Raw genomic sequence first — 20,987 nt, forward strand, 5'->3', positions numbered from 1 at the left:
TTCCATACAGCATGCAATTACCGTGCTTGAGGCAAGTGCTACATTCTCCTATTGCAGTGAAGTGGCTGCACCTACACTTATTCCCAGGTTCCTGACTGTCCTCTATGTTTTCATCTCTCTCATGCCAGGTGGCTGGGACTGGGTTTGCAATTACTTATTCCATTGTTCTGTTTTTCCCCATTTTTGACCAAGTGCCATGTGAATCTCACTTAAAAAAACAAAACAAACAATTGCATTTTCCTTCTCCCTTTCCCGTCCCCCTTTCCAGTGCTACACTAAGGGACTTCCTCTCAACTCACAGCCGGATAAAAGTCAAAATTGTAAAATTGCAATTCAGTGGCAAGGGATCAATGTAATCAAAACTAGTGATTAAAAAAAAAAGCTCAAAGCTTCTTGCTTTCTGATCTTAATGAAACATGAAAGTGGGCAGTACATAGTTCTGTGGATGAGAAAGCAAATAGTCACCTTTAGACCAGCATTATTCGTGTTTGAAACTTTGTCTATTTGTTCCTCATAACAGGCCTTTTAGCCTCTGTCCTGGTTGGGTGAAATATCTAAAATCTCTGAAAATGATGCAGCTGACTGTGGCAGGTGCCAGGGGAAGGACATGCAAGTTTTTACTGTCCCTGTAGCATTTTTGGGGTCTGTGGGCTACTCTAGCAGACAACATCTTTATTCGACAAACTCTGTAGCGAAATACTTTACGCTAACCATCAGCACTGCGTTCCTGTTTGGCGTTCTTCTGTAGAATTATTTTTTGTTAGAAAACTCAAGAAAATTTCAATTGGTCTGAACAGAACTACGGTGAAAACTTGAGGAAATTTCAATCTTTACCAGTGCTATTCATTATCAGAGCTCTTTAAAGACAAAAGCTTGGATACAACTGAAACATTCCTCTTCCCCCCTTGTAAAACACATGCATAATTTGGCTACCTGGCACTTTTGCTTTTTCCAGGAATAAAAAAAATAAAACCATCTAATTTTATAACCCTCCTCTATGGTGAGACAGTTTCTTAATATTAAAGCTTTTCATTGTGACAATTTCCCAATCTAGCTATTAGCTTTATTGATGAAACAAGACAAATAAATAGTACTAGACTAGGCAAACATAACTGTTCATGAATAGCCACTTCTTTTTCAATGCTCAGTACAGTTTTCAACTGTCCTTCAAACAATTTATGATTTGACAATGCTTATTAAAAAGGCAAACTAATTTTATAGTCAAAAATAGGATTTGCTACATAAAGTCATTGTAAACCATCACTTAGATCCTGTAGCAATTAGGCAAGCCAAAAACCACATTTGGCTTTTAGGCTATTTTTATTCTTTCAGAATATTAATGAAAACACTCTAAAAAAAAGGAAACAAATAAGAGGTCAACTCACAAAGTCTCTAGGCTGTGGAGCCCATCAAAGCATTTCTTTCCCAGGGAGTAGATTCTATTGTTATGGAGATGTCTGCAGGGGAACATTAAGCACACAGTCAGGAAAGCACACTGAACACAGTGGACTTAAGCAAAACATTTTGATGGTTAAATCAAAAGAAACTTATTTTCAGGCATGCACTGATTATATGCAAGTCATGCTTTTGCAAGAGCATGTATAGGAGGCACCTCTACCGCCCTCCCCGCTTTCTCCCGTTATCTCCCCACCCACACAAGCTTCCATTTGGTTTCATAGAAGGGATTTGTTTTAAAACCACCTAGATTGTTTAAAAAGGGAATATCCTGGAGTTCCAGCTTGGGGTTTGCATATCGAATATACTGGGAAATTGCAGACATATTCTCAGTGGTGGTTAATTAACATGTTGTCTTAAAAACTGTGTGTGGGGTCTGAGGTATATATTTGGAAGAGGTATATTCAAAGGCTGTTAGAAGGTATGGCACAGAACAGGAGCAGGTGAGGAGATGGATAATAGAGCAGACAGGAAAGGGGCATTAGGCTTGCAGAATGAAAGAAGACAAAGCCATAGGACGAAAAAGTCCTGGCTTCACTGAGATGAGTAAACTAACCAATCTTAAAAGTGCTGTAAGTTGCCTTCCTTTGAAACTATAAAAATCAACAACTACTTTCTAAAATATTTAGCAATTGAAAGTAATTTTGTTATATATTTCAACCAACCCCCCCCGCATGAAGGCTCAGAGTGCTGCCTATTTCTAAGTCTTTTAGACCGACATAGAAAAAAACCACTCTGTGTGAAGCTCATTAATGTGAGTAGATACAACTTGGAGCCACTTCAAGTTGTTTTTTAAAAAGGATGCCTTTTTCCCAGCAGATTTTTCCTTTTATTTTGTTCTTGACACTCTACCCCTATAGTGGAGGGAAACTACACAAGTAGCACTTTAAAAGAAAAGAAGGGCTGTGAATGAGGGGCTGCCAGGCACTTTCCCTTCAATGCTTCATTCTGCTCTGAAAATAATGTTAAAGATCAGAGGCTCTCTGAATGTTCTGCAGAACCTACAGAAATTGAGTCTACCTCTCCATAAAAGGCAGGGATTCTGATGGCAAAATGCAAATGTTCTGTGGGTTTTTCCTTTCCTAGGAAGAAACCTAATCAACTTTTTTTTTTAATGACTACACTGACCTTTAATGCTTTAGTTAGCATGAAGAGTGCGTCTCCAAATTCCAATTATGTTTGGATCTTTAATGATAGAGCTTCGAACCTGCTCCAATTGACCATGCATTTTTGCACTGAGTTGAAAATTTGCCAGACTGTACGGAGTAGCAAACAAAAGAAAGCAGAACCACACACAAAGATTTTGACGAGCCAAAAATATCAGCTGTTGTAGATCATGAGGAATGATTCAATTTTTAATCAATATGAAGCCCAGAAGATTAGAAATAAGCAAGGCAGATCTAAATTAAGGAAACCTAACTGAGCAGAAGCAATCAGGGCATGAAAAGAAATAATTTTCTCCTGCATTTCTTAATTGTCCTCTTATCACTGTATTTCTGGTAGGGAGCTAGAGAACAACGTTCAAGACACTGTCTTGTCTTTAGCTTTACTGAGATAAGTCTAGAAGCTCAGTCAAATGACAAGTCCATCCTCTCCTTAACTTGAATGGGATTGATACTTAATGTAAAAAAAGAAGGCAAAGACTTTGTGGCACAAGCAGCTGTTAACCCCCCCTCCCCCCCTTTTTGGTGCCCTATATGCTTATATGAATATATTAAGCACTAGGCAGACATGGTGACTATAACTGTCAATAAAGAACCCTGGCATGTGCCAGGTTCCATGCTTACACTGGGGTTAGAATATGCTAAAATATGCTAAGTGTCTTACAGACTATGGTTTCAGACAGCTTGTAAAGCTTGAATATATTATTCTCTCTTTAATAATGCTAACATTTTCCAAAGTATCCTGAAATAACTTCTCCACCTCAGTTTCTCCAGCCAGTCTAGAATTTTTTCCACTTGGTACATTCCCAGAAGATAAAAAGCTGAAACTGCGCTCCACAGTATACCTTCCAGATTTTGGTGTGAGCTACACGTTTCATTTAGTTGAACTGGTATGCAAACATCACAAAATACAAAACTACATATACTTTCTATGAAGAGAAATGCATACTTTTTCTACTGGGCAGCATTCTTTCCAAGTCACCCAGAAAGGTTTCAGTTCATTTCCTGTTTCTAATCTTCCCTCATTCAGCCTTAGAGTCTTAGAGGGCACACAATTCATCTCTTCCTGTTTGTTTGGCTGACCAGATAGGGTGATTTTTTAATTCCCTTACATAGTTCTTTATTGGAGATGGAAACTTTTAAGCTAGATCAAAACAAGTAATTGAGTAAATGCTAGTTTAACTGTAGGAAGATGTAAAAAAACTGTTTCTCCAAGATAATTTTTTAAAATTTTGGTTTGTAGTACATATACAATCCAGAAAACTTAATTTATATTTCAAAAAGAACATTTTCTGCAACAAACAAAATTGACCTCTTGGTAAAGGAATATCACTAAGCCCAGTGCAAATGTAGAAAGGAAACTGCAGATTTATAGCCCCAAGATATCAATTTAATATTAGGACTGTAAGATCAAAACAGACGTTTAATTAACCCGTGTATATACCTATTTACCTATCATTTGCCAACTGGGGAGGGACTAGGGGAATATTTATTCATTAAAGGTTGTCTCAAGCAACATCTAAATTAAACATTGCATCTTCAAGTAATTTATCACAAAGAGGTCAAAGCCCTGCAAAGAAGCTGAGATTGTGTCTAAAAAGCAATCAATAAAACTTACAGAACTACCAAACTAGAGAGGTTTCCAAAAGCATAGTCTGGTATGTAATGAATTTTATTCAGTGCCAATGTCATTGCCTGAAGTGCTGGTAAACTTCTAAAAGCTTGGACAGGAATTTCTGTCAAAGAATTATCGTCTAGCCACAGGTGTCTGAGGGAGACCAAGCCATTGAAGCAGTTGGGGGGCACATAGTTGATGTGGTTGGCATCCAGACGTCTAGGAGAAAAAGAAATAGAGAAAATTGACTCTGAGAAAAGAACAGTGGACTTACACAATGGCTATCAGAAGTTATCACCAAGAACACAACCCCAAAGGATGGACACGGTTGCCAGATCCATTTTTCATTTCCTGGAGATTCTACATTTCCATCTTGCTTGCAGCCTCACCCGTGAGACCTCACATCGTGTTTACAAGTCTCCTTGTCAGCTGGCTCTCCGTAGACAGCTCTCCTTTGGAGCCATCAACTCACTGAGAGCACACACTGATCATTTTTGAGCAGAGCCTCTCTACAGATTGGGTATGAATTTGTTTCCTTTCCCAATTATTTGAAAGTATGGAATAAAAAAGTGTAAGAAACTCAGCCATTCGCTTTCAGAACCTATAAATCACTGAGCTGCAAGATGATTTGGGTTTCCATACGCTAGACATCCATTCTACGAGCCAAAAATAAAATTCACTTCTGAGTCTCTCCTCTTGTTTTACCTTTTCTTAGATATTGTTTATTCCAATGATTCTAATGAGCACTGAAGTTCACATTTTTTAGTAGTGGAGCAAAATGTTTTTTAAATAGAGATTAGTGTTGCTAATGCGATGTATTTATTTTGAAAAATAAGTTATTAAATACACTTCAGTTGCTGCAGAGCCAACAGAGGGAGCTCAACCGCACATCGTACCTCTTCAGTCTGCAGGTGATATCTTGCTCTCACACTTGTGTAAATAAGGATTAAATCTACTGAACCTTTTGCAGATGTGGCGCTAGAAATATTATGTCATATATTCATTGGCTTTTGCTTTTGTTCTGTTTTGCTTTCCCATTGTGATGTTTTCAGGGAAAGATTTAAAAGTGTGCTTCAGATTTCTGAAACTTCATGAAACATCCAGATGGTGATCTGTACTCCGATATACTTTTTCTGCTTTTAATGTGTTGTAGTAACTTGTACCTTGTTCAGAACATGAAAGCCACACTCTAAAACTTTTCTTGAAGATGTCTGTACAGAGGAGTAATTAAGTGAATGGTGAAATAGAAATAAATTTAAATAGATGTTTGAAAACACTACAGAACAAACAGCCACACCCAGGGTACAAAGAAGTAATTCTGTACAACTTAAATTTAGTCTGTTTGAGAGAAATGCAATACTCTTTGTGGCGGCCATACTAATCTCTTTATTTAAAGCTGCTTCCTCACTTACAGTCATGTAAAATGTCAGGTCCATTCTATCTGCTGCTCCACGCTGCTCCTACCTACTGCATGAGAACAAATAATGACTGCTAAGGCTCTGTGCCAGGCTGGCAAATAACTGAGACAAGGTCAGTTGGAACAAATTTATAAAGTTCAGTGTCAAAGCCCTTGTACAATTAAATTTTCAATATAATAACTGACATGGCAGGCAGCAGAGACAGAGCTTCCAAAATAACTCAAGGGTCTGTCAACAAATGGGTGAGGCTGGAAATGTTTAGAAATACTCATGCTGTACCTCCCCCATTCCCCAGGCAACAACCACGCTATGTCTGTGTTTTCAAATAAGGTATAATTTGAATGAGTAGATGAGGTTTCTTTGTGTTCAGTCAGAAGTAAATTTCTTCCCCGGGTGATGCTGGTATGTAAACTAAGAAGTTACAGTTGCCTTAGTTTGACAGTTACACTGATTAAAGAATGAAGGCTTTATTCAAACTAAATGTTTTACTGTATTACAGTTAACTTCTTGTTCAATATGAAGCCTGCCTGTGCAGCTCTGACGTCCCCGTTGACTCCACAGGAGTTACTCACAGGATGCCTGGCTGCATGGCGAAGCCAACAGTCGGTTGTTTGTATGTGATCCTGTGGCTGAAATGGCAATATTTCTGCTGTCATCAGTGAGACCAGGATTTTTATCTTACCAATATTTGGTAGCAAATCAAGGAGCTGATTTTTTTTATAGCTGAAGTTTCCAAATAGAAACCCACCACTGGCTATGTAAACAAAATACACAACACAGAAAGAACAACAGGACTGCTGTAATATAAATTAAATTCTAGGTAGTTGAATTATTGTTTAAATAAAGCTTGGAAGAAATCAAAAAGCTACAATGATTTGTGCTGCAGGTCCTATAACTGGATTACATATCCTGCAAGTGCTCGTAAGAAGTACTGCCTCAAGTGCTCTTTTGTTATCTCATCTTTTTAAAATTTCCAAGTACTGTTTTCCCTCTTTCAGATATTAAAAGGTTTCAGCAGTGGTTATGTTTCCTGTCGTACTGTAGTAATGCACACTGATGTATAAAGCATTGATCAAAATCGCTGTTTTCAGCCAATTGTTTTATATGTGTTGATCAAAGTTTTGGCACTTCCAGAACTAAACCCATTAACTCACAAACATGACTCTATTTATAATTGAAAATATATAGATAACATGTGGTGAGTTTGAAAGCTGCTATTATATTCCAGAGAGAGCCAATTTAGGGAAACAGAAATGCTTGATCTCTGCTGATAGGCAGCATGTAAATAAAGCAGCCAGTATGAAATTCACCATGAGCTCACTTAAAATGTCCAAACCTTTCAAAGCAAATGCTTGAGCTATGTGGACTGTATCCCACTGGTGTTTCCTGTGACATACTGTGAATGCTATGACCATGTGCATAAATTATGAAAAGATATTATTCATATAGAATTGTAAACAGGACTAATTTATTGTTACTTTAAAATAGGTGAAGGTAGATGTTTGAAAAAGATTTGATTTGCATTTTTTGATCAATTCAATATGACTGGATACTTAGTTTTACACCACTGGTAGGTTTCTAAGGGAATATATATTTTTTTCCATTTTCTGAGTCTTCTCTCAAGAACAAGCGCAGCTACAACCTGGATGTACCTTGTGATCAAGAAATTCTTTAATGTCTTGTTGGAGTGTCTTGCTCATTCATTCAGGGTTAAATCAAATGCTAGATATGGGATCGGGAAGGAGATTTCTCCCAGGTCATTCTCCCCTCTGAAATAAATATCTGTTACATGGATTGCCTCTTGCAATGGGTGAAGGCCTGAATACAATGAAGGGATGGGATAAGAGGAGAGCCACAAAGACATAAAGAAGTCAAGGACAAAATGTTTCTTCTGACATTTAAGTTTAAAATAGGAGAGGTAAAACCAAATGAAAAGGGGCTATACATAACAGGTAGGGGAGGCAGAGAAGTGAGAGGACACGAGGACTGATTTTGGGCATGGTGGATTACAGAAGGGGTGCGCTCCTCCCTCTCCTACCACCTTCCTCTTCTGACCTGGCTCTGTTATGCAGGGAGCCACAGCCAAGCCTCGCCACAAGGCATGGGGCAATGATGGACAGGGGTTGGGGACAGGGCCTGTCTGGGGAGGGTATAACGGGCAGGAGGGGGTCACCTGCAGCCCCACCACCTTTGCTAGCGTGTGGTGACACAGACCCTTTCAAGGGTTTGTTCACAGGAGTTTGACTAAAGCTTCATTGAACTAATAGCAAGTGACATCGAAACTGGCTCTGAAAAGTGGATGTAATGAAAATATAGCTGGCTATTGTGAGCCATGTTTTTCAAACATGGCCCTTTACGCAGGATATCCCCTTCAGTCCACAGGGGAAAATGCTAGGACTATTGTAAAAGCTTAATTACAACACATCAGCACAGCAGTTCCCACAGCTCACTTTCAGCTCTGCCCTTGTATGGGCTTCTACAGGACTGATACAAAGAACCTGGCATGGCAACAGCAAGACCAAAAAAGAAAAGTCAGAAGTCACAGTTTAGGAGCGTTTGTTTCTGTCCCACTGCTCAGTTTTACATGAGGAGGTCTCTGCAACTCTGGGAGTTTCAATCCCTAGTGTTTCTCTTCATATCCAAACATGCTGCTCAGGTGTTTTGGTAAACCTGCATTCAAGACGGTGCGCCAGGATGCTAGCACATTGCATAAAGCACAAACAGCCAATTGCAATGCTATATTTATACAAAGATTGGCTCTGATACTGGGTGCCCTCCATCCCCACAGGTGGGAAAAAGTGGGGGCCAGCAGGAGTTGTTGGGTTATCCTAGGAATCTGGCTGCAGACTCAGATCAGGAGTCCACAGCTAGACCGGCACATTTGGTGTGGCTGGGAACGCTCCCAGGTCCTGTAGCCAACTGGCTCGGAGTTGTCCGCGTTAGGCTAGTGACCTCTCCTAGCCTCCCAAGAGAGGTGGCTGTATGCAGAGTGCCTATTGGGGACGGTCCCAGGGGCACATGAACTGCCAGATGGCCCCCAGGAACAGTTCAGGCAAATGTTAGTTGGCACGGGTCAAAAGTGTGCCAAGGACTCTGTTAAAAGTGCAGCAGGACAGACGGTCATGGCCAGTGCCTGGGAGCACTCTGAAGCACTGTTTGCTTTGCTAGGCTGGCTGTAGCCACAGTCTGTCACTGTATGGTGCCCAGGAGGATCTCCTCGGAAATCTAGTGTGAGCCCCTGTACTGCTAACCACTCCAACACCGGCTTCTGGTCCTCCACCCACATGTGGTGTACATCCTGGTGGGCTTCAGCCATGCAGGATGATTCCTGGCTAGCAGTTCTGAGGTTAAGAAATTTGTCTGTCCCTTACAAATGTGATTAAAAAACCCCTCTTTTGAGATTACTCAGAAGACAGAAAAGAGTCAGATGCCTAGTAGCTTCTACTGGATGAAAGAAAACATCACGCAGTGGCCTGGAATTGCTGATATAGTTCAGCCTGTTTGCACCCCACTTTGAAAGCAAATGGCCCTTCAGCTGGTTGAGTTAGGGACTGCACTCCCAAAAAATAGTGGCACATGCATTTTAGGGAACCTTGCACCTCTATCTTCCTCTCAGCTGCTTATCAAGCCAGAAAAGTGTCTGTGACTGAGAGGGGTGGTCTGATATTGTACTAGTGCGCCATGTTTCAGTCACTCTTGTGTTATCTAGTGTGCCCCAGGGCTCTAGTAGCCCGGATGGTTAAGACATGCAATAAAATGAGGAGACTGCAACGGTGAGTTTTGAGACATCTTTGCGTATGTGTACAGACACCTGCATGGGTACACACAACCTTGATTTAAACTGTGGGAAATTCCTCCTCAGGGAGTTTGTGGGTACCTGCTGAGGTACCAGGTTTCCTAAGAAGGATAATGCCTTCTGTAGGCTTCATTATCATGGGGTGTGCATGGAAGACCACAAGTAAAGCTCCTGTCTTTTCATGAAAACAGTTCTCTTGGGAGAATGTGATTTCATCAAAGTTGTTCTGTCTTTTAACTAAAAATCAGGATTATTAACAGAAGCATCAAACCAGAAAAAAATTGTTTGAAGTTAACATTTCTAAAAAAAAAAGGCTTTTTAATTTCAAGTCTGAACTGAAGGCATTTCAGAACTCTGTGCCCTCAAAGTCTTCAATTCTTTGTTCACATTAAGAATGGAAACTTCTCTTGAAATGACAAATATTTGGAGGAGTAGCGAGAAGATGAAAAATCCATTTGCTGACCTGTTCCAGCCAGGCAATTATTAAGAACATCCAAGATGATTTCTAGATAATCTTTTACATAGAATTCAGTGTCACCATCAGGTGCTCCACAAATACCAAAATGTCTTAAAAATAAAATCTAAGCAATTTACAAATTCTGTTAGGAAATTTAAAACAAATTTCATTGATAATATTTTCTTGTTACTTGTAAAGTCAAATTAATTTGCTTCACTAAATTCCAACTTTGCAGGTTGTCAAGGGAGAAAAGATGGTTTATTTTTTCCCTTTATCAACTGTTTCCAGCTCTTTGGAAGATGGGCTATGTTGTATTCTGCCCTATTTTCTACTATTAAAGTAAAAGTCCTCTTAAATTTTACAGGAATGAAAGCAGGTGATACAGTAAATAATGCTTGCTTTTAAATGTCCTTCATGACTGGTTTGGCATGGGCAGTGAGATAGCACCCGATCTGTTCTTGATTTTGACTATTTCTGTGTCTGACAATGCAGCAGTAAAAGCTGCTCATTAACAATGATGTCTAAACAAGAAAACAAACAGGGAGTGAAGTTGCATCTGTAGTATTCACTGCAAAGGGTTGTATTACAATAGTCCCAATAAAAGAATAGCAGAAGCTTTGCTTTTCCATCAGCAATGCCAACTACGCTTTCCTCCTTTATTTAGCAACATTCACAAATGGAGATCTGCAACTTATCAGTTGCTAATAATATAAAATTTGTGTTAACATGTCAGGGAAAAAATAAAATTATTGATATGTCATTGCCTGTTTTACCAATCCCTTCTTGTTCAAAAATACTTAAATTATATGGCAATTCTGGTACATGAGGGATGTCATTAGAAATGACAAGACAATTACACTAGAGAAAAAAAGATACCTATTTAAACAAATACATACATTAAATGAAAAAAGCTGGACAGAAAACAAGCTGTTAATAATCATATTTGAAAAACAAATCAATATACATATGTAAAAGGTTTTTGGACTATACAGCTATATTCAAAATCACTAAAAGGCTTCTTGATTTAAAAGTAGAATGGGGATATTGATGCTGTGGGAAACATAAAATCTAGAGACCATCTGCTTATAGTCGGTTCTAAAGAAATACATTTGCTCAAGGTGAGTAACAGGGAAGACAGCATTCAAGTGATACTTCAAACCCCGCTGCCAAGATCTAAGTTGTGACACATCAGTGACTGTGTGTTCCTCCCTTTCAATCATGGTACCGGCGAACATGTTTTCCTCTTTTTGGCTTAACAGAAATAAATGCCATTTGAATTGTTAGGAGTAGTAATCCAGATAATTTGTATTCACATTGGATTTCAGAGGAAAACTATAGCTCATATAATAAGCTGAAGATATCCTTCTGCTGAACTTGGAGATCAGAACCACATATAAAAATCGACATGTTCTGTTTACTTCCTTAAATTCTCCTGCCACAAAGGGAACTGGAGTCCTACACAATCATTGTCCAAGCTCTGGTAGCTGAACTCATTTATTAATCAAAAAGTAGCACGTCACTCTTGTTGACTATTGAACTACAAAAGACTTTTATAAAATTAGAGAAGATTTTAGTATTGTTTAATTTTTTGCTTCAGTGACAGAAAAAACCATATTGTTTGTTTGTTTTGAGGCAACAGTATAAAGGTTTTCTCATAGATTTTTGCTGTTGAAGATGAAATTCACAAATCTTAGGCTTTTTTGGTTAATTTTTTGTGTCCATTTCTCATTTTATAGTATTTATTGAATAATACCTGCTGTCTGAAGAAGACCGATCTATTCTAGAGGTAGGTCAAGCCTTAGGAACTTTATGAATATTTATCACTAAAACTTGTCATGCCATTCTGCATGCCAGCAATATTACAACTTGGACATGAAACTGGAAGAAATTGTTGCTTGTTCCTGCAATACATCAGTTCTTGTTCTGTGTGCCGCAGGCCACGATTAATATGTGCCTATCAATACTGATACCTATACTGTCATTTTTGAGCCTGGAACTGGATAATAAGGAAAGCATATCATCCAGAAATACCTTTTTGTGCAAAAATGTGTGATGAATTTGCATTACGAGTGAACATGGAAAACTTGTGTGTGCACCATATATTGTGCATGTACATACACACAATTATATATGTATACTTATATAACAATGATTTTAACATAATTCTCTTCACATTGATTAAGGTAGCAAGGCAGTTAGTATGGCTTGCCCCTCTACTTGACTGCCTTTCTTGAGTAAAACCACAAAAGGCAGAGATTTGAGTCCTGTCACCAGTTTTCAGTTTTCGCGTCTATACTAACCTAAAGCAAAGGGTTAATGAGGCTTTCAGAAATCATGCCACCTGCATAGTTAAACATAATAAATACAAGAAGTTGCTATCTTATAGGAATTGCCTTTGTGAAGGCTTTTAACCTCTTAATTACACTCTTGAAAAGACTCCTGCTATTTCAAAGGTTTCAAGAAATAATTCCTATTGTAAATCAGAAACCAATGCAAGAATCACCTTGTGAACAGAAAATTCCTAGACTATATGAAACAAGAAATTGAATCTGTGCACACCTTTATCTGACAGGCACAACCCCGTTTAAGCAAACAAAAGAATAATAGTTTTCTTTTCCTTAAAGAGGTCTCTTTTGCTGGTGATCGTCTTTCAGGTGATAGTAGCTTTTCTGTACAAATCCGTATCATTCCATCTTGGGTCTGCTACACAGCTGTCTAAAGGTTTCCACTAACCACTCCTATTCTCCCTCTATTTTAATTCTGTCACAAAATATCGGTCCTTTACATAGACTGCACAAACTATGTTTGGTTTACTTCTTCAACTTTTTCACCCAAGGAAAAAAAATACTTGCAACAAAGCCTCAGTGAGACTGTCATTTTGTTTAGAAACTGAGCTGAAAATTCAACAGTCTCTTTCATAGCAACAAAGGAACTCTTGTTTGCTTGGCTTATCATGTTTTGGTCCAGAATGTGTATAGAGTGATGTGATCTCAGCAAGATTTTTTTTGTTTGTTTAGCAGAAAGAAAATCTAATATAGTCACTAGACCAGCATTTTCTCATGACTTTTTCAAAGATCAAAGGAAAGAACTGTAACCTCAAAAGTATATGGCTGAGATATTTCAGTCTGTGTCTAGTCAATAAAGAAAAAAGGCACTGACCAAATAACAATTATAAGATAATTAATTCTTAGGGCTGTTTCACCTTTAGAAACCGTAACGAATGCTTTGTTAACTAAGGAGGTAAATGTTGTTCAAGACGGACATAAGAACCTGGGAGCTAATACAGTATAATGTGTGTCTGTGTAGTGGTAAGTTATACACAGATGACATAATTTTGCTGAAAATCAATTAATTTCATTAATTCTGTTCTTCAGATTTTGGCTGAATTGAATGTATGCAAAAGATGTTAACCTTCTGGTGGAACTTTTTTATACACAAAAAAAGAAGAGCATGTTCAACACAGTGCATTTCTCAACTAATGCATGTTAACTCTAACCAGACTGGATGGCTTGGTACAGGTGCTCACTCTATCCTTGTCATTGTTAGGCTTTTACCAGTGATGTTGGTGATCAGTGCACACTGTAGCAACATTTTTTGTGGTAGTTATTTGAACTTCCAGATTGACTTCCACATTTGGATCTTGGAACTTTTTAGGAAAAGAATTTTATTTCAAAATAATTCTGTCAAAATACAAAGTAGTCAACTAAAGCACAGAGAAGAGTCAGTTCACATTTTCCTCTGTCCAAAGAACCTGCCTGCCTGTCTTCAATCATCTAGACATTTTACACTGCACATTCTAAATCAGTAGATCCTCTAGAAAATTTAGTAATTTTTTTTTTTTTATCAGGTGACAATGGAATTCTGTGGATAATTCAGAAACATACTCTATTTACTGTGTCCTGCATTGAGACAGCAAGAGTGGCCTTGCGGTTGCAAAATGTGAACTGCAAGTGCAGCAGAAGGAACTCATGATACTCAATTGACTGAACAAGAACACGGCAGATGAATTTCGGTATGGATAGGTGTCAAGTGAGGCACTTAGGGAAAAGGCAATTCAAACCTTACATGACAAATTCTTGAGTAGCTACTAACATGCTAGAAAGAGGTCCTGCAGTTGTAATAAGTATGAAAATAACAGCTCAGTGTTCAGTAAAGATTAAAAAAATTAAGCAAAACAAAGTTTGGGGAGTTAGTAGGAAAGAGAACAAAAAAGCATCCATAATTCCCCTTTATAAATCCATGGTGTGCAAACACTTTAAACATGCTGTGCAGGTCTGATCCCTCCTTGACTCATTTCAAATCAAATCTATGAGAACTGAAAAAAAGTTCGGTAAGAGTGACAAGGATGACCAGAGGAGGGGAATAGCTCCCACATGAGAAACAATCCTAACAGCCTACATCTGAAAAACATGACTAATGGAGATACAACAGATGTCTATAAAATCTGGTGTACATCAATAAGGCACTGCTGTTTCCACTTTCCCTTGATGTTGCACTTAGGGGACATCAAATGTGGTGGGAAGTTCCAAGTAAGTAACAGGAGGTACTTCACCATGCTACACAGGGCTAGCCGATCAGCAGATATGCTGCCACAAAAAATCATGAGTGTTACGTTGGCTCAAAAAGCAATCGTACAAACTCATAGAAGAAAATTCTTTAAGAGCTATTAAATTCAAAGAAGCCACAATAGGCTCAGTGAGTCCCTGAGTATAAACCTCCGGCAGCTGGGAGAGTTTACCAAAGGAATATTATTATATTCTTTGCCAGACCTTCTAGTTTTCCTTTGGCATCTGCTGTTGAAGACTGGATACTGGTCTACGTCAGCTTTTAGCATGACCTGGTACAACCATCCTTATGTTATGGGGCAGAAGCACATCAAAATAATTTCATTCATACCACGAAGCAGCCAATCCTCACTCCTGGTCTAGCAGTTCTGGCAAGAGTTCTGTTAAAACTGAAGCTCGTGGACTGAGTCAGCATGGCACAGTCAAGAACTATAAATATGGAGACCTGCCTGAAGCACAGAATATAATTAAGCATCCTCTAGTACACTTTGTTTCATGAGTTAATAGTGTTTTCCACACTGCTTGAAAAGAAAAAAATTATGCCAAATGAAAAAAAACAAGGGAGTCATTTAGGATTCTTTCTTTTCCCTGGTAAAGAATCTTAACAAGCCAGTGCTCAAGGGATGATATTCTTCTTGACAGACAGAAAGCATTGCAGGGCAAGGAGTGTCTTCTCAGATGGTGAACCAGTTTACAATGCTGCAAAGAAGCTGCCGGTGTCATGAAATTACTGGAATGAAATCAGTCACTTTTGATGTTTAATTGAGAGTACAATTCTCTTGAAAAGCAGCTCAAAGAGAGCTAAAAGAAAAAGTTGATTCAGCACATTACTAAGTGATATTAACAGGTGATTAATAGGTAATCATATATTATTGCTCATGCAAGGTTACAAGTTGATTTATCAAGTATACTCACAGAGACTGCAGGCTGCGCAAGTTCTGGAGTGCTTCAGTAGGAACCTGGCGTAGTTGGTTATTCTGCAGCATCCTACATTTTGAGTAGCACAAAACCCAGAATCAACACAGTAAAGATAATTTCTTTCTATTGTAAATTTTCTTCAAAGCTTACCACCTTTGTACTGGTTCTACTTCAAGATTACAAACAAAGGAAAGCTACACAAATACTCCGTTCCCCTGCCCCTGTCAAATGCCAGTTCTCTTCAAAGCAAACAAATACCTGTAGCATATTAGCTTTGTTAACAGCTACACATCAGCTTTGAGCAGGATTTTCAAAGCAGCTGAGGAAGTTAAAAGAATAAATCCGGTTTGCTTTCAATAGGGCTTGAGCTCCTAATTGCCTCCAGTGATTCTGAAATTGTCATCCTCATGTACTGGTTTTGTTTTCCTTCTGAAGTGCTTCAGTTTCTTACTCTGAGAAAGCTGTGAAAGATTGACTCTTGAAATCCTTACTCAGGAAAATGCTACTATGGCAAACAGAACTTTCAATTGTATGGGGAGTTTATGATTTGGTTTGAATAAAATTTTATCTCTGTAAAAACTGCTGACTTTTTCCCAATGAAATCAATTTTCTCAAACAGAAGGTTGCTAGCAATGACCTGACAAATCTTTTTTCTGAAATATCACATCATTTAGCTTGCAAAGATTGAAAAATCACTTTTCATTCCAAAAGAATCCTTTCCTCCCTTTGAATACAGTTTCATTCACACCACCTAATATCCTTGTTTGGACCAACTCCTACACATATAAAAGGATTCTACGTGGGTAAAACTGAAGTAGTGCATGCTGCCTTCAAAATGAGGCATACTCGATGGGACACTGTAAATGAAATCATTTTTGGCAGGCCTAAATCTCCTTAGGCCAACAAGAGCTGCAGCTGGCCAACTTAGGAGTAGATGGAGTGGGAAGCTCTTCATACTTCTTTCCCACTTATGTATTTTTTCAGTAGAGCTTTGTATACTCTTACAGTAGCATCTGGCTTGGCTTGACGCTGCCTAGGAGGTTGGCGTTCTTGCTAATAATACAGTTTCTGTGAACTTTACATAGGCAAAGATCCCCTCTAGTATAAATATTGTGAGATGTGGCCTGCTAATAATTTTAGTAACTATATATACTGTCTTATTACTCTAAATAATACAGGGTTTTGTCATATTTTTTATAATTTATCTTACAGTAATTACATCGCAAAGAACAAGATATGAAACACAAACTGCATTTTAAATGACATGGTGTTCCACAATAATGTTTTTCCCCCTGGCTCTCAAGAAAAGGAGAAGGCAATTTACCCTCAGTTTTGTGTGATCATGAAAAGTTCACTAAGATTTTTAGACTTGAAATCAGAACTTTTGAGACGATTAAAGAAACTATTAACCGAATCAATTTTTACCTTTGATATTGTACAGAGACATCTACTTGATGAGCAAGTTGTTTTTAGAATGCCATTAATGTTTTCCAACCTTTGTGTTTAGGATATCTTCTATATGAAAAAACAAAGATTTAATGATCTTCATATGTATCTTCAGTTGAATTGTTCAAAATGAGCTGATCAAAATATGTAATTTACTTGATCAAAACTTCACTGGTTAATTAGTTCCCTGGAGCATTTAGGAAATCAGAAATATATCAAACAACACACAGTTTACTTACAGCACTTTAAGACTGAAAAGGCCGGCAAATGCTCCCTTAGGAATGTATGTCAAGCCATTTCCTGCAAGACGTCTGCAAAGTTTGAAAAAGGAAAAGAAAAAAAGTGAATACTTTTTCTCTTCATGTGGAATTAATTTGGTTGTTAAAAAGTGCAACACAGCTATGTTTGAGGGACTGATGCCAGAGGCAGTAGTTTAAGAGCCTTGTTTTGTCATTAATACACTTTTAAAAGCAAAAAAAAAATTCCTTAACTATACAGTTGATTAACTGACAGCTGGACTGCAGAGACAAAATGCAATTTCATTGCAATTGAGCTTAAGGTTTAGAATGCACATCGAATTCTTCATATTGTTCTTTTTAAGGATTAGAGCAATCTCAGCAACTAAATTAGAGATATACTGACAACAATTAGCATCATTGGATTTACAGGCATGCACTTTTGGAATTGTGCATGTATGAGATCTGTGAACATTTAACTCATTTGCACTAATATCAAAATATATCCACATAGTAATGACCACAGTTCATTTAAAAGTAACTACACATAAAACTGCTGTACTGGTGGAATCACAGTTTTCCCTGTGAGTAGACGTGTAATAGATTGGCATAAGGTGTATTTGATAAAATTTGTAAGGCTTTTTTCCCTACTTCTATTGCATCTTTCTTCTCAGAACACCTGAAAGTATTTTACAGACCTAGGTAAATACAACAAATACCTCTGTAAAGCATGTTAACTCTGATAAAAAAAGACTGCATTCTGTAAGGTTTGTGCCTAGGAAAGAGATTGTGTATTTGATGTGAAATAACGGCATTTCCATGTTCCCCATCAGCGCAACTCCAGAGCACCTTGCATTTAGCCTCCTGACATCTCAGCTCAGCATGCATGTGCTACGATACCTGCACCCCAGCTGGAAAACTGACTGGTAGGGGTCAGATTCCCAGTCAAGTTACTTTGTGTCAGTAGAGCCATAGTGTCTGCTCTTAGCTGGCAACAAATGCGGGTTGATATGATGTAACCTTCTTCTATTTGCATACCAAGTTAAGCCAAGTGGAAGTGATATTTCCCATCAGCGAGGATATTGCACACCAAAATTGCAGTTACCATAGACCAGCTGATGTGATAACAGAGTTGACATTTGATTTGACCTCTGGCCCCTTAGGAAAGACCACAGGACTAGATCCAGAAAATGCCTTAGGTACCAAGCTGCCAGAGAGGAACCTACAGCACTGAAGTAGGCACCAGAGTTGCCAATACTGTTCATGGAAAAGGCCAGGTGCTTATGACTGCAGTCCCAAAGATCCAGCACTGACTGGCCCTTAAACGTTGTTTTCCTTTGGAGTTTAGTTGCCCCAAGCTAACTACAGGGTCCTGAGCACACCTTCTCTTTAGACACCTCTTTCATACAGAAAATAAAAATAAAAATTGGGCCTTAAAGAAAGAAAACATGATTCTAGATTCCTGCTCCAAAGACTTTGCAGGCATCTCCAATTTGTGGAAAAGGCTCTTCCCTCTACACACACACCTGCTGAGCGATGTGACCTGTAACTCCAAGCAAGTGGCTCTTCCTTTCTCTGTTCAATGAATTCAGTTGTGCTCTGCAGAGGCGCTCAGCTTCAGACAGAGCTGCTGAGCTTGTCTCTCACTTTGGAGTACACTGGAGTCTGATGTTCAGACATCTGAGAACTGGGCACATGCACCTGAATTCCTGCAGGCAGATGAGTGAATCAAACCTGGGTCACTTACTCCAAGGTGAGGCACTCACTGGCTGAGCCTATTTTTTTTCAGATGTGTGAGGGGCTTCTCCAGCTTCAGCTTTCATTCTGAACGAACATGGCAATGACTTTTGGGCTGTTGCTGGATCAAGCAGGTGTGTGCTAGGCACACCAGACTGGGGCCCTGAAAGCAAGTGCTATTTGTGCATCACTGACTAGTAGAGGCTCAGGACCTATCTAATGCTCATCTCAGGTTACGATATGATTTTTTGGAAAGACTAAAGACTGCTTCACCTCCACAGCACCCTTTTGCTCTGTTATTTTAATGACATGACTGGACATGAGTCTGGACATGAGCCTGGCATGAACCAGAAAGTGAGGAGTCTGCAAAACTTTACTGGAAAAAAAGTAGGTACAGGTATTGAGGTTTTCACTTTTGGCTTTAAGTTACTGCTTTGAGACTCATATGGAAAGCCTGATAAAGAGCAGAGAACTAAACCCACATGTCTAAAGACTCAAGCTGGTGCTCTTTCAGGCCACCATCCCTTCTTAAGAGCGGCTGTGTTGCAGCAATTTTCATAATTGTCGCAATGCAAACTGCCAAACACACTACATGTCCATACCGCCTATTTGAACTGGAATACTCTTCATAAAATGGGCTAGCTGAGAAAATCAGACCTGTTTAAGCACGGCTGGAGAAGGGCTCTGGCAATTACCAGGCATGCTCCTCCCTGTTGCAAATGCAGGACTGCGGCAATTTAATTGGGACACTACGCAGCTTTAAAGTTTTGTTTCAATGTGTAATACTCACTTTTCCCAGCTTCAGAGCATCATCGTGGCTTTCTGTGGTAAGCCTTCATGTTTGGCATTTTTTGAAAATGGACTGTCATAATTTTAAGACATTTTTATGGCACCTGTAATGTATATCTGATATATTTAGAAAGAAACACCTAAGCACAGAGACACACCTATACATGTACATGCTACATGTCTCCCTGACATTCAGGATGGTTTTAGTAAGACTGTACTGCATTGGGCTGTATTTGAGCTGGTCTCTGATGGCTAAAACTTTTCCATGTAACTTTTTTCCCTGTTTCCTTTTGTGGCCAGGTTTTCTGTCAAACATTGAAGATTTGCCAGATTAAACTGTTGTCATTCTGACTGTAAGGTCCATTTGGATCATCTGGCCACCCATAATATACCACTCTAAGAGCCTGACCCCTCCGCATGGCCACAGCTCCAACACCTTTTAGAGGAATATCTGAAGCCAACAAACAGACAGTTGTAAGCAAGGGATGCTGAGCCATGTTCCTGAGTTGTTCTGAGTGACAGTTACCCGCACTGTTAAACTGAGATGTAATTTTTTCCGCTTTTCTTTTGTTTTGTTTCATTTCAGATTCCAACCCTTGTTTTATATTCTGCTTCTTTTCCTTTTAGATCACAACTTCTCAATTACTAAATACGTCTTGTACAAACATTTTAGGCTGATAAAATCACATGTTAATCTTTTTGGTAGAGACAGCTTCTGCATTTACTCCTTAAGAGTTTTTCAAACCTCAGGTCATTCTTGAAGTTCTGCTTTGAATATTTTTCAGTTTGGAAAGAGCTCTCACTAGTTTTGCAGACAGTGATTAATACTATCTTACACGATACTCCTCTGCTTATGCAGGAGAAGATCACGCTCATCATGTATAGCCCTACATATTTCAGTAGAGGGCTACATCAAATGTATCAGAAATGTCAAAATACATGTATGTCTGTGTAGTTCTCTCACCAAGCAAACTGACAATGTCAGAAAAGGTAGACAACTGGCAACAATTATTTTCTATGTAATGATGTTGTCTGACCTTCAGTTACCATATTAAATTCTCTCTTATGACGCCCTTTTCATGATTTTCTGTGGAACCGACTTCAGGCAAACCACGTCTATTCCCAAGACGCTCCATGAGACCACTTCTGAACACTGGCACAACAGTAGCATCTTCCCAGCCCTCTGGAATTCCCCAGCATTGTGGTATTTGGTAAAAATCAGCAAAAATGATTCATTGGTATCATTGTCTAATTCTTTCAATATTCTTGGATGAAAGTTAGCACGCCAGTTCTTTAAGGTATGCCGCAAAGCTCATTAAGTTTGGCTTATTTGTTCCTGACCATTTTTAATGCCTTCCTTGCGGGTTCTTCCTGCTTTTACTGTGTTTCTAT

The 20,987-nt window shown here is 38.7% G+C and overlaps 1 protein-coding gene across 1 annotated transcript in view; it reads right to left on the reverse strand.

Annotated features, from left to right (window-relative positions):
- Positions 1 to 20,987, reverse strand: part of LGR5 (leucine rich repeat containing G protein-coupled receptor 5) — a 96,289-nt gene that overhangs the window by 21,029 nt on the left and 54,273 nt on the right. The window contains exons 3-6 of the mRNA XM_050897227.1: positions 17,073 to 17,144; positions 15,385 to 15,456; positions 4,237 to 4,452; positions 1,386 to 1,457 (exon numbers count right to left, since the gene is read on the reverse strand). Of these exons, the coding sequence (XP_050753184.1) occupies positions 1,386 to 1,457; positions 4,237 to 4,452; positions 15,385 to 15,456; positions 17,073 to 17,144 (432 nt within the window). The remainder of the gene's footprint in view (positions 1 to 1,385; positions 1,458 to 4,236; positions 4,453 to 15,384; positions 15,457 to 17,072; positions 17,145 to 20,987) is intronic.

Source organism: Gymnogyps californianus, chromosome 1, assembly GCF_018139145.2.
Source record: "Gymnogyps californianus isolate 813 chromosome 1, ASM1813914v2, whole genome shotgun sequence".
In the NCBI taxonomy this organism is placed as follows: domain Eukaryota; kingdom Metazoa; phylum Chordata; class Aves; order Accipitriformes; family Cathartidae; genus Gymnogyps; species Gymnogyps californianus.